Source organism: Dunckerocampus dactyliophorus, chromosome 3 (genome assembly GCF_027744805.1).
Source record: "Dunckerocampus dactyliophorus isolate RoL2022-P2 chromosome 3, RoL_Ddac_1.1, whole genome shotgun sequence".
NCBI lineage: Eukaryota > Metazoa > Chordata > Actinopteri > Syngnathiformes > Syngnathidae > Dunckerocampus > Dunckerocampus dactyliophorus.
In genome coordinates, this window is record NC_072821.1 from 9,399,842 (window position 1) to 9,412,557 (window position 12,716).

Consider the following 12,716-nt stretch of genomic DNA (forward strand, 5'->3'; position numbering starts at 1 on the left):
TGGTTGTTCTCCATTGCACGGTGGGCAAATAGGCAGCAAGTTGACCCGTGTCTTTGAATCGCAGCTAGGAGAGCTGTTGAAGGACTGGCGCCGCCTGAATGTCGCCATCACCAGGGCCAAACACAAACTGCTGATGGTGGGCTCCGCCTCCACGCTCAGACGATACGCCCCTGTGGAGAAACTACTCAATCATCTGGAGCAGGAGAAGATGATATCCTTTGGTCTGAGAACATCTTACATTTTGTCTTGAACATCCATCCATTTTCTATACCGCTTCTCCTCATTAGGGTCGTGCGGGTATGCTGGAGCCTATCCCAGCTGACTTTGGGCGACAGGCGGGGTACACCCTGGACTGGTCACCAGCCAATCGCAGGGCACATATAGACAAACAACCATTCACACTCACATTCATACCTATGGACAATTTAGAGTCACCAATTAACCTAACATGCATGTTTTTGGAATGTGGGAGGAAGCCAGAGTACCTGGAGAAAACCCACACGCACACGGGGAGAACTCCACACAGAAATGCCCAAGGGAGAATCGAACCCACGTCTTCCCGATCTCCAGGCTGTTACTGTGTTGCTAACCACTAGACCACCGTGCAGCCTTGTCTTGAACAACTTATGATATTTTCTATTAACCTTTTAAACCCTGGGCCTGAGAGACTTGCTAGAAAAAGACATATCCAAAATAAATAACATTTTTCTGCTTTTACATGGGCTACAATAGAAATATCCAAAGTGCGGCCCGGGGGCCATTTACGGTCCCCGCCTTTTTTTTTTTTTTTTTTTTAAATTGGCCCATGGAACATTCTGAAAAACAATTAAACCAGGAAAGCTAAAAAAAAAAAAAAAACAGCAAAAATGGCAAAAAGCAGTCATTTTATGAGAATAAAGACAAAATATTAGGAGAATAAAGTCATAATATTAAGATAAAAAATATCTTTAAGTTTAATTTTTCTTAATTAAACAAAAAAAAAATAAAAAGTGGAAGAATTGCAAAAGAAAAATGTAATTTTTTTTATTTGTAATGTTATGACAAAGTTTTGCGCTTTGAGGAAATTTAGGTTGGGTAAAAGTTATAATATTACGATAATATTTATTCTGTGGGAATAAAGACTGTTTTTTTAAAAATGTTTTGGTTGAGCTTTTAGCCGACGTTCTTCCAGTTATGTGGATGTGTAACACGTGTACTCTACAGTGATCCCTCGTTTATTGTGGTTAATTGCTTCCAGACACGACCGTGATAAATGAACTTCTGTGAAGTAGGATTCCTTATTTATACAGTAAAAATTATGAGACCACCCTTGTTTCTTTAGTTTCTTGTTCATTTTAGTGCCTGGTACAACTAAAGGTATCTTTGTTTGGACAAATATAACAATGACAACAAAAATAGCTTATAAGAGTTACATTTGTTGGCAGTACAATGCTATAGCTATTCATGTAAGAACTTAAGTGATTTTGGTTCTTATGAAGAAAACCATGGAAGTTGCGAGATATCAGCTCTTAAATCCAACTTTTATGAGCTTTATTTGTTATCATCATTATATTTGTCCAAACAAAGGTACCTTTACTTGTACCAGGCATTCAAATGCACAATAAAATGAAGAAACAAGGGTGGTCTAATCTTATTTTTCCATGACTATATTTTGTATGGACATAAACCGCTTTAATGAGTACAACCAGCAGAGGTGCTGTTCATTCAGTCTGATCTACAGTAGTTTGCTGTTGATCCAACACCTCCAGGCAGCATCATTCTGATGAATACAATATTGACATGGAAACTGGAGTTCAGAACAGAGTGACTGTATATAAAAAAAAATTTATAAACTAATAAGGTTGTTAATTTGTTTATTTTTCCAATAGTTAATCAAGGATACTTAAAAAATCTCAAACAATAGAAGGAGTGAGATACATTGTGGCTATGCCAATGCATTGATATAGTAATTAAAATGAATGTATATCATATGTATTATTTATGTTATAATTGATCCTACTCTACCTTAACTCTGATGTCACATTATTCAGCTACCTCCATCCGGCCACAAAGCCGTACCCATGATGCTGCTGTGACGGGAGCAATCCAGATGTCTTTACAGTACCTCACATCCTCAATGACATATTTTTGCATTTCTTCAGTCAATTGGACACTGATTTAGCTGTTATATTTATTATCGCTTCCATTATGAAATACTATTTCTAACTAAATTACCTCCATAGTAATGTAATTTTTTTATCTGTAAAAAAAACTTTTCAAACTGACAAAGATGAGTTTGAAGCAGAGCCTTAATGGTAGTTGACGTCGGTGTGTTGCGTCTTAGTCAGTGGATCAGCTGCTGAAAGACATACTTGAATACATTTGAGGGGAGACGCTTACAAACGCGGTCATGCTAAAGTACCTACAAAAGACAAAGTGCTTTGTGGTGTACAGTATAGGATATACAGTATATCATATGATTTAATTGAAGATTAATGTCAAACACTGCAAGTTAACAGCCTCCTGTTGTGACAATATTCAATCTGAGTCTTGGATATTATGATGCCAGTAAACGGGTAGGGCAATAAGAAGTCACAGTTAGGCAAAACATCCAATCTAATGGTGAGAAACTAAGCTGACTTTGATTCTTTGGATTAAATGTGATTCTACCAATGTATTTATAAACTTGTGATTTTTACTTTTTCTTGTTTTGTCATTTTATGTCTTGCATTTTTATTTTTATATGTGTGACCTTCCTTACTAATAAAACTTGGGATGAATATGTGAACTTCTCTCACACCTCTGTGCGATTATTTCAGTGGTGACTACAGTGTGATCGTTCCCTGCAGCACAGTGAAGCTCTTTCCCGCTATGTTGAGCCTTCCGTCATCTCTCACCTCCAGGTCCAGCTCTCCACCTCGACTGGAGCACTGGAACGCTGCGCACACCAGGATGGAGAGAAAAGATGCATTGTCAACATGGTGAGGTAACCATGACTCTTTGAGTTACTGACCTAGCATTTTCTTCTTTCCTAGTTCCTTAGACCAGTAGCTACCTAGAACAGTGTGTGCAGATCCTGCAAGACAAAATGTGCAAAAATAAGTGTTTCAGAGGCTACCACAATATTTTAGTAGTAAGAATCCTAACCGCAAACAGGATCCTCTGGGATTCCGTTCCATGGGGAAAAATATCTGGAGTAGAAGTCGTACCCCGGCTGACAGTCTGGAGATCCTTGAGCCAAACATACAGTTCAAGCATTTTAAAGGGAGTGCAGTGCACTGCTGGGCAACACCACTGCAAACAACAACCACGATAAAAAAAGGGTGCTGTTGATTAAAACTTGTCTGACAATGTGAATCAAGACTGAGTATTATCTTTATGAAGGCAACTCATGTATTGGCTCTGCACAATTAACGTTAACAAGCCTCCCAGTCAGGTTTGGGGATGCAAACTTACCTTTCATGGTGACTATGAGCCCTTTGACTCTCCCGCTGGTGTCGCTGCTTTGAAGGGCTGCAGGGTTGACTGTTAGACTGGTGAGCACTGACCTGGAGACACATGCACACTTTAGTTCAGGGGCTGGGGCTGTTTTTTATGCGGGCCGCAGCACATTTTAAAAATATAATTTAAAAAAACAGACAGAACGCCAGACATTTTACAAGAATTAAGTCAAAATACTAAGAGGAAAAATCTCATATGAGGAAAAAAGTAGCAATTTTATGAAAATAAACTCAAGTATTATGAGGAAAAATAATGTCATTTTAGAGTTATATATTAAGGAAAAATATATATTTTTATTATATTAAGAAACAAAACAAGTTGCAATTTTTGGAAAATTAAGTTTAGGAAAAAGTTATAATACCAAAATTTTCCTTTTATAAAGAAGGAATCCTACTTTGCGGAAATTCACCTATCACAGTCGGGTCTGGAACCAATTAACTATGATAAATGAAGAATTACTGTATTGGGGTTGGAGGTCAGAAAACCAGTCAGTATCTGGTGTGACCAGATCCAGAGCATCCCAAACATGCTCAACGGGTGACATGTTGGACGAGTATATTGGCCATGCAAGAACTGGGATGTTTTTGGCTTTCGGGAATTGTGTACAGATTCTTGCAACATGGGGCCGTGCATTATCCCGCCGACTGTCCCAACAATGGGCTTCAGGATCTTGTCACAGTATCTCTGTGCATTCAAAACCTTGCCCATACTATAACCCCTCCGCCACCATGGGACACTCGATCCACAACAGCAAACGGCTCACCCACAGGATGCCATCCAAGCTACCTGCCATCTGCCCTGTACAGTGAAAACCAAGATTCATCCGTGAAGAGAACACCTCTCCAAAGTGCCAGATGCCATCGAATATGAGCATTTGCCCACTCAAGACGGTTACGACGACAAACTGCAGTCAGTTGGAGACCCTGATGAAGACCACGACCATGCAGATGAGCTTCTGACAGTTTGTGCAAAAATGATGTGGTTACAGTATGTAAAACAAATTGTCGCAGCAGATGTGCGGGTGGCTGTACATGGAGGTCATGGGCCGGTGTGGTTAACATGTGGTCTGCAGTTGTAAGGCCTGTTGGATGTACTGCATCTACTGCCAAGTTCTCTGAAACGCCTTCGGAGACGGCTTATGGTAGAGAAATGAACATGCCATTCACAGGCAACACAGGTGGACATTCCTGCACATTTTGGAGTGGCCTTTTGTTGTGGCCAGTCTAAGGCACACCTGTGCAATAATCATCCTGCCTCATCATCATCCTGATAGGTGATATAGAAAAAGTGTACACCTTTGAGTTCAACTCATGAAAGACGGGAGCAAAGAAGTGCTGCATTTATACTTTTGTTGAGTTCATATGAGCATTCCTGAATATGACTGTCTGTGTTTGCATTGCAACCTGTCACAAGTATCAGCCAGTCGAAGTAGCAGTTTCTTAGTGGTAGAACTCAGATAAACATCCTTGACTGGGTGGTCTCCTACTGCAACCTGGAGGTCACACGTCACATGAACACATCATGAAAGAACACACACTTTGGGGTGGGAAATCAATCAATCCGTCTTTGTGTGCGTTTCACTCACCTTGATCAGGTGTCTAAAATGATCTGGATCCTAAGTGAAGAAAATAAATAAGCATTTTTAGTAGCATTATTCTGAGCATCTGTGAACAATACTGCTGTTACATGATTTAAATTTTTTAATGTGACTGGGGAATGTTCTGAACTTCTGTTTCCATACCAGTGTTGTAGCTCAACGTCCAATAGCAGACGTTATGTTCTTTCGATTACAAACCAGGTTGAGACAGAATTAACAGCGCCTCTGCTGGTTGCAGACAAGTACTACACACCATTTGGCTTCAATTGCTTTAAAGGAAAACTTTTTTTTAAATTTTGACCATTATCCACAATCCTTATATGAGACATGAACACTTATGTCTTTCCATTTTTTTCTAAAGCTATAAAAACATCTTAAAAAGACGCAGCTAAGAATGCCTGTAATGGAAATCACCTATTCCGCCTACGGCAATGGTAATGGTTTCATTTATTTTGAACATGCATACATGTTACACTGGAATACATCACATAGTACAATTCACAGTTCTCCATGTCCAAAAAGGAGTAGGAAGAATCGAAGCTTATTTAATCCTACCCCCATCCGTTTCACATCAATTACAATATATTTATTCACGTCCTGTATTCCACATGTACTCTTTGCTAGTTTTAAATACATAAGAAAATGATAAGGCAGTATAACAAAACGAATTTTATTACGTATAATGTGACGTGCATATTAACCAAGCTACAGCGACATTGTTGTTATTATTATTATTATTATTATTATTATTATTAACGTTGTTACGCTGAAGAACTACTTTACTGGCGTATTGACACCTTGCCTCACCACAGTGGCGCGCCATTAGCCGGCTAGCAACTAGCTTCACCACACACTCGCCCGCAGCGCGCTCACAATGCCTCAGGCCACTACCAAAAAGTAACGCTACATGTTGGAGCTGCCGCTACTGCTGCTGCTGTTTTTGTTTTTGAGTTTGGAAAAGTTAGCGCTAGGTGTGGACGTTCAATTCTGTGTTGCTATGTGAAATCAATGCACCCAGGAAGGACGTTCCGATAATGCTTAAAAGGACCAAAATGCGTCAAAATACTGTAGGTATTACACGTTATCATGAATGTACCTGTCACTACATGGTCACAGCATGGATATAAAAGGTGTGTCCCATTACGTGCAATAATGAGCTGCCTCTTTTTCAATCTGTTTTTATCTTTTTAGAATGCTCAGAAAAGAGAAAGACGTGTGCTCATGTCTCACATAAGGATTGTGGATGATGGGCAAAAAAAAGTGCAATTTTCCTTTAAGACTGATTTTTGGCAATCAATGCAATTACTTGGCGTCCAATAATAAACACATTAGTGCAGATAGTATCACGAGGGATAAAAACCTGTGAGATACCTGCTTCGTGGGTGGATTGAGAGGAAAATCCATCACCAAGTCCTCCCCCTGCTGGAGAACAGACAGATCTCCACTCTTGGTCTCGAACACCACAGCAGAATTCACATTTTCTAAAGAGTAAAAAAAACAAAACAACAGGTTTTGGATGTCAAGTTTAATGAATAATGTTTCAAAAGTCACTTACTTTTATGTTGGAAGAGCACAGCAGCAGAGGCCAAGGTAGCATGGCCACACAGATTGACCTCAGTGGTGGGTGTGAACCAACGAAGGCGGAACCGCGACCCTGGCCAAAATACATCATAAGAAAATAAAGGAAAGAATATTATACTACTATGTCCTTATTATAATGAAATATAAATATATTTAAAGAGGTTACCAATATAAATGCACTGTAATGCTTTTCAAGGGTTACATTTTGAAATTAATAATAATAAATTAAATTTTTGTTCAATAAGTTCCACCCTATTTTCACACTGAAAATATATTTTTAAAATAAATGTTTTCCCCTAAGCCAGGGGTGTCCAAAGTGCGGCCCGGGGGCCATTTGCGGCCCGCAGCTGCTATTTTATCGGCCCACGCCACAACTTTAACAATGTAATTTAACAAAGAAACTTAATCAAAAACAACAGCAGCAAAAATGGGAAAATCAATCAAAAGTCAAAATATTAAGAGTAGGGTTGTAATCTAGCAAAAAAAAAAGCCATAATTTCACAAGAATAAAGTAATAGTATACGGAAAAATTTCATTTTAGTGAATGAAGTTGAAATATTAAAGAAAAAAGTTTTATTATCAAAAATAATGAATAAAATAAAATTTGGAAACTTAGGTTGGGGGAAAAATTATAAAAGGGAATAAAGCCAAAATATTAAGAGAAGGAAATATACAAGAAGAAAAAAATCAACAGCAGAAATTTAAGTAAAGTCAAAATATTAAGAGAAAAAAAAATACTTTTCTAATGAGAAAAAAGTTGTAAAATGAGGAAAAATATCATTTTACATTGTTTTAAAAGATAAAAAAATATTATGGGAATAAAGTTATAATTACAAAAAGAAAATTTACAAGAGGAAAGCCGAAATGAAATAGTTGGAAAATTAACTGGAAAATTAATTTAAAAAGCTGTAACTTTACAGGAATAAAGTCAAAATATTAAGGAAAAAAGCCATAATTGAATGAAGAACAAAAGTTGCAATTTTACAAGAGTAAACTCGTATTATTATGGAAAAAAAAACGCCATTTTTAGTAGTTTTTTCTTGAGCTACATATACTGTAGCTTCTTAGCATATCTCTTATGTGTTGGTTTACAAAATATCAAAGTGGCCCTTGCGTCCTTTCATTTTTCAGTATGTGGCCCTCACTGGAAAGAGTTTGGACACCCCTGCCCTAAGCAGTCATATTTCATTCATGAAGTTAATGTACAGGTGTTGTGGATTTAGATATGCGGATCGCATGAATTACCCACTTGTTGTTTGGATGTCCAGCTTACATGCTTCTAAAACATTTGTTAATTGTATTTTTATACTGACTGCATAACATGCTAGCTGCTTTTTAATGCATTTCATATTTATGTTATGTCCTGGACATTGCATTTATATTTTAGACAAAAATGTATTCAAGGACAACCTCAATTCTGTATATCATAAATCTGTGTTGCGGTCACTTTTGGAGTCCAAAGACGGGAATCTAGGTGGATAACTCTAGCTATAGCTGCCACCAGTGCAAAGTACAGCCAGTGACAGTGAGGCAAAGTGTGTAAACAAAGATGCAAGAATAGTCGAACTGGTATAGTTTTGGTAAGGGAGTGATCAAAACGCTGGCATGTTTCCTACGGTAATCGGCCGATATTGATCAGTGGCCGATCAATCGGAGCACCCTTATTTGAAACCTTGTGTGAAATCCTCAGAATTGATTGTAGTGATGAAGACAGTTTCTGACAAGTTCATCTCAGCCGCTATCTTCTGATACAATTCATCACTCAGCTCCTGGTACAAAGCACAGGGATGTCAACTGTTGCAGAAAATGGAAATTTGAACAATTTGATTTGGGCTGTACCATGTAACTATGTTTACCGTTTTGAGGTGTTTCATTTTAGGATTGTTACTCACACGTTTTAAAAGGCAAACAGCAGCCGGGTTCCCCTTGAATGGCAAATTGGTGAAGGCATCAACTATAAAGACTGGAATCTCCATGGTAAATGGGGTCAACTGGCTTCAAATGGAACTCCGTAAGCTTCTTTCGAGTTGCTTTTTGGACTTTGACCCAGGTTGTTTGGTTTCACTAGTTTAGCCGTAGTCAGGGTTACCACATGGCGCATCGCTGCTATTAATAGTTTGCATGAAGCTTATTTTCCTTAAATGTTCAATTTGAGGTTTTAGCAGACACATTATAATAATAATATTAATAAGAAGACATTACTTATAGACAATGCCTTATGATATACATTCGGATAACATGCTGCTTATTAATGATATAATTTGCACTTTTCAGGTCAGGAAAATACACATCTTTTTTTTCATGCATCGGGGGTGGACATTTTTGTGGGTAATCAGAATTTCCCTTATTTTTCCTCATTTCCTCCTCAGAACGTTTCCCTTATTTTAGAATGAAAATGTTGACATGTATGGACAGAAGGGCCTTGGAGGCCAAAGCCAAAAGATTTGAATGAGAACCATCGTTAGTTTTGGCTTTTGTTGACTTCTTTTACACTATTGACTTCATTTTTGCTTAAATAATTGTATGTAATACATGTGAATGAGGAAATAATTGTATTGTTATGTTAATGTTATTACATTGTCTTATATTGTGTTTATATAGTTCACAAATAAGTTTGTCTAAAATATTTGTCCTGTGTTTCATTCTGGTTGTAAACATAATAAATTAAAGGCAAAATCACTGAAGGATCTCGAACAAAAATAGGAAATAAACAGTATATAATGGTGGTCCTGTATTTACTTTGTATCGGATTGATACCAAAATTTGAAGTAGCCCTACTTATCAGACACGCCATTATTACTTGCTTTACGTCTACATCTCGCGAGAGTAGTGGGCGGGATTACAGGCCGTGTCACCTGAAGCGCCAGACTGTACGAGACTGGAGACACCGGGGGAGAAGAGGTGAACGTGAGACAATTACGTCCATTTTAAACTACTTAGTGGCCCAGTGTTTATATTTATATATAGTCACGCATTATGGTATAGAGTGACGAGGCATTATTGCGAGTAAACGTAGCTAGCTCGCGTTGTACATTTGACCGCAGACGAGTTAGCCAAAGCTAACTGCTAATGCTATCAAGCTAACGTGAGCCAGGCAGAAGAACGTTAGCATGCCATGCTAGCCTCGGCCAGGCTGGCTGTCTTTGTTTATTTCGTGTGTTAATCAAAGAAGAATCATCAATTGTTAAAGTGACGTATCGCTTGGGTTATTAGGAAGGATTTCTTTACAACGTCAACCGTATAGTGAAATAACTGCTGTAGAGTTTGCGAGTTATTTTCTCTTGAGGATTGTTATTGCTAAGGTTTCCATAGGAACTTGTTCGTGTTGCTGTTAATAAGTATCAGCAGAGACTATACGCTAGTAAAACAGTTCTTAACTTTTTTTTTAAGTTCGTAGTCATTTTAAAGTTACTTTTTGACAGAGGCCACTATATAATTAATATTGGGATGCTAACTTGATTGCAACTGAACTTGTGCTTTTGGTACTGGAGATGACTCAATAAGTGACGACTATTAATGTTTGCTTGCTTCCTTACAAAGAGTTTAAGTAAGAGTAAAGTCCAGTAACGTGTTTCTGTTGTAGTTCCAGCGTGTCAGTGAGGATGTCTTCTAGCGAAGAGGGTTATGTGGTCAGGATCAGAGGGCTTCCATGGTCTTGCACCCAGGAGGAGGTGGCCAGTTTCTTCTCTGGTGAGAACAAGCATACACATCTTCACATCCAGGCACCGAAAAGTATATATCATTTGGCAATTTATCATTTTATTTGATCACAAAGTGTATAGAATGTGGTTTGGCAGTTATGGCTTTTTTTCAAGTTCAGATAGCATGCTAAGTGTTGGAATATGTGTTTTTCTTTAGCACATAACGTGCTGCGTTTTGTTGTGCATGTAAGAAAATCTACATTTTCTCTGCAGACTGTGACATCATAGGGAAAGTCAATGGAGTGTGTTTCACCTACTCCAAAGAAGGCCGCCCCAGCGGAGAGGCATTTATTGAGCTAAAAACATCAGAAGATTTCAAGAATGCTCTTTCTAAAGATCGGAAATACATGGGACATCGATACATTGAGGGTAAGAAACTATTTTAAACACCTACAGCAAATAGCTGTGAAAAGTACATCCCTGCAATGGGGGTTATGTCCTGAGGTTACATGTCAATGGCGAAAAACCGCATGTAATGAGATTCCTGGTTGTAGGCTGGTCTATCCTGCTGTGTTTCGGCACTGCCATACATAACATCAGTTTGTGACCTGACATTTCTACTTTCATGGGCTGTACGCTTAGCTTTTTCACTAGGAGCACGGGTGTTCCTAAATTAAAATATGTAGGAGCACAGGAAAAATTTAGGAGCAATTTGAAATTTCTTAAATAACATAATTGATATAATTTTCATGGACAGAATTTTTAGGCGCAGCCAAGGCATCGAGGGAGTCCATTTCGGGCACCTCAGGATCTCGTCTCTTCTATTTGCAGACGATGCGGTCCTGATGGCCTCATCGGACCTTCAGTGTTTACTGGGGTAGTTTACAGCTGAGTGTGATGCTTCTGGGATGAGACTCAGGACCTCCAAATCCGAGGCCATGGTTCTTAGTCGGAAAAGGGTGGCTTGCACCCTACGGGTTGGGAATGAGGTCCTGCCCCAGGTGGAGGAGTTAAAGTATCCCGGGGTCTTGTTTACGTGTGAGGGAAGGTTGGAGCATGAGGTCGACGGGCGGATCGGCGCAGTGTTTGCAGTAATGCGGTTGCTGTACCGGTGGATCTACATTGGTTTGAAAAAGTGTTTGCCCCCTTCCTAATTTTTTTTTTTTTGCATGTTTGTCACACTTAAATGTTTCAGATCATCAAACAAATTTCGATATTAGTCAATGACAACCCAGCTGAACACAAAATGTTTTTTAAATGAAACTTTTTATTATCAAGGGAGAAAAAAATCCAAACCTACATAGCCCTGTGTGGAAAAAGTGATTGCCCCAATGTTAAAACATAACTGAGATTAATTGCGATCTATCAGTCTGGAAAAGGTTATAAAGCTATTTCTAAAGCTTTGGGACTCCAGTGAACTACAGTGAGAGCCATTATCCACAAATGGCAAAAACATGGAACAGTGCTGAACCTTCCCAGGAGTGGCCGGCAAACCAAAATTATCCCAAGACTTCATAAAAGACCCCACAACAACATCCAAAGAACTGCAGGCCTCTCTTGCCTCTGTTAAGGCCAGAGTTCCAAGACAAAAACCACTGCTGAACAAAAAACATTAAGGCTCGTCTCAGTTTTGCCAGAAAACATCGTGATGATCCCCATGACCTTTGAGAAAATACTCTGGTCTGACGAGACAAAAGTTGAACATTTTGGAAGGTGTGTGTCCCATTACATCTGGTGTAAAAGTAACGCTGCAGTTCAGAAAATGAACATCATACCAACAGTAAAATGTGGTGGTAGTGTGATGGCCTGAGGCTGTTTTTCTGTTTCAGGACCTGGAAGACTTGCTGTGATAAATGGAACCATGAATTCTGCAGAATTGTGTTGTCTGATGATCTGAAACGTTTAAGTGAGCCAAACATGCATACAAATAAGAAAACAGGAAGGGGGCAAATACTTTTTCACACCACTGTATGTGTATGTTCTTTGTTTGCAACACATTGCTCAACTGTAATGCCCAGGCTACGGGATCACTGCAGGGACACAAGAGACAGATGCCGCTTTAAACATAGCATGCTACCTAGTTAGCCTCCAATGTATTCTAAATTTAAAGTGTTTTGATACGGAGTTGGGAAGAAGGACTAAGTAAGAAGCCAAAACCTTACCACTTCCACATGGAATGGGAGGAGAACTGGGTGGAGAACTATGTCGTTTCAGACATGCCATGGCTGACTATATGCCGTGTGAAGGTAATCTAATCTAAAGTCAACTTAACATTACTGACGCTCAGTGGCCAGAATATTACAGATTTCTTGTTTTTCAATATTTTTGACTAATAATGGTCCACAGCCAACCACGAAACAGAGGTCATTTATTAACTCATTTTTGAAAAACCACGACAGGGTCAGGGAACGATGTTC

General features: G+C 38.8%; 3 protein-coding genes across 6 annotated transcripts in view; 2 read left to right on the forward strand and 1 right to left on the reverse strand.

The window, feature by feature from the left end:
• The window catches only part of dna2 (DNA replication helicase/nuclease 2), a 16,473-nt gene extending 13,676 nt beyond the window's left edge, over positions 1–2,797 (forward strand). The window contains exons 24-25 of the mRNA XM_054770087.1: positions 65–211; positions 2,022–2,797. Of these exons, the coding sequence (XP_054626062.1) occupies positions 65–211; positions 2,022–2,075 (201 nt within the window). The 3' untranslated portion in view covers positions 2,076–2,797. The remainder of the gene's footprint in view (positions 1–64; positions 212–2,021) is intronic.
• On the reverse strand, positions 2,436–10,399 carry LOC129178159 (phenazine biosynthesis-like domain-containing protein 1). 3 transcript variants are annotated; one of them, XM_054770100.1, is made up of 10 exons: positions 8,551–10,366; positions 8,331–8,427; positions 6,633–6,731; positions 6,449–6,558; positions 5,066–5,095; positions 4,884–4,972; positions 3,436–3,527; positions 3,127–3,210; positions 2,993–3,055; positions 2,436–2,917 (listed from the first exon to the last, which is right to left on the reverse strand). In XM_054770100.1, exons 1-10 carry the CDS (start codon positions 8,632–8,634, stop codon positions 2,805–2,807), a joined length of 861 nt encoding a protein of 286 aa, XP_054626075.1. In that variant the 5' UTR covers positions 8,635–10,366; the 3' UTR covers positions 2,436–2,804. The 3 variants fall into 3 exon arrangements, with proteins under 3 accessions (XP_054626075.1, XP_054626077.1, XP_054626076.1); XM_054770102.1 differs by having other exon boundaries at positions 8,331–8,452; XM_054770101.1 differs by lacking the exon at positions 8,331–8,427 and having other exon boundaries at positions 8,553–10,399.
• hnrnph3 (heterogeneous nuclear ribonucleoprotein H3 (2H9)) overlaps positions 9,469–12,716 on the forward strand; it is a 9,599-nt gene continuing 6,351 nt past the window's right edge. The window contains exons 1-3 of one of the 2 annotated variants that reach the window (XM_054770099.1): positions 9,469–9,559; positions 10,242–10,348; positions 10,573–10,728. In XM_054770099.1, the coding sequence (XP_054626074.1) occupies positions 10,261–10,348; positions 10,573–10,728 (244 nt within the window). In that variant the 5' untranslated portion in view covers positions 9,469–9,559; positions 10,242–10,260. Of the gene's footprint in view, positions 9,566–10,241; positions 10,349–10,572; positions 10,729–12,716 lie in introns of both variants that reach the window. The other variant, XM_054770098.1, reaches the window with a different exon arrangement.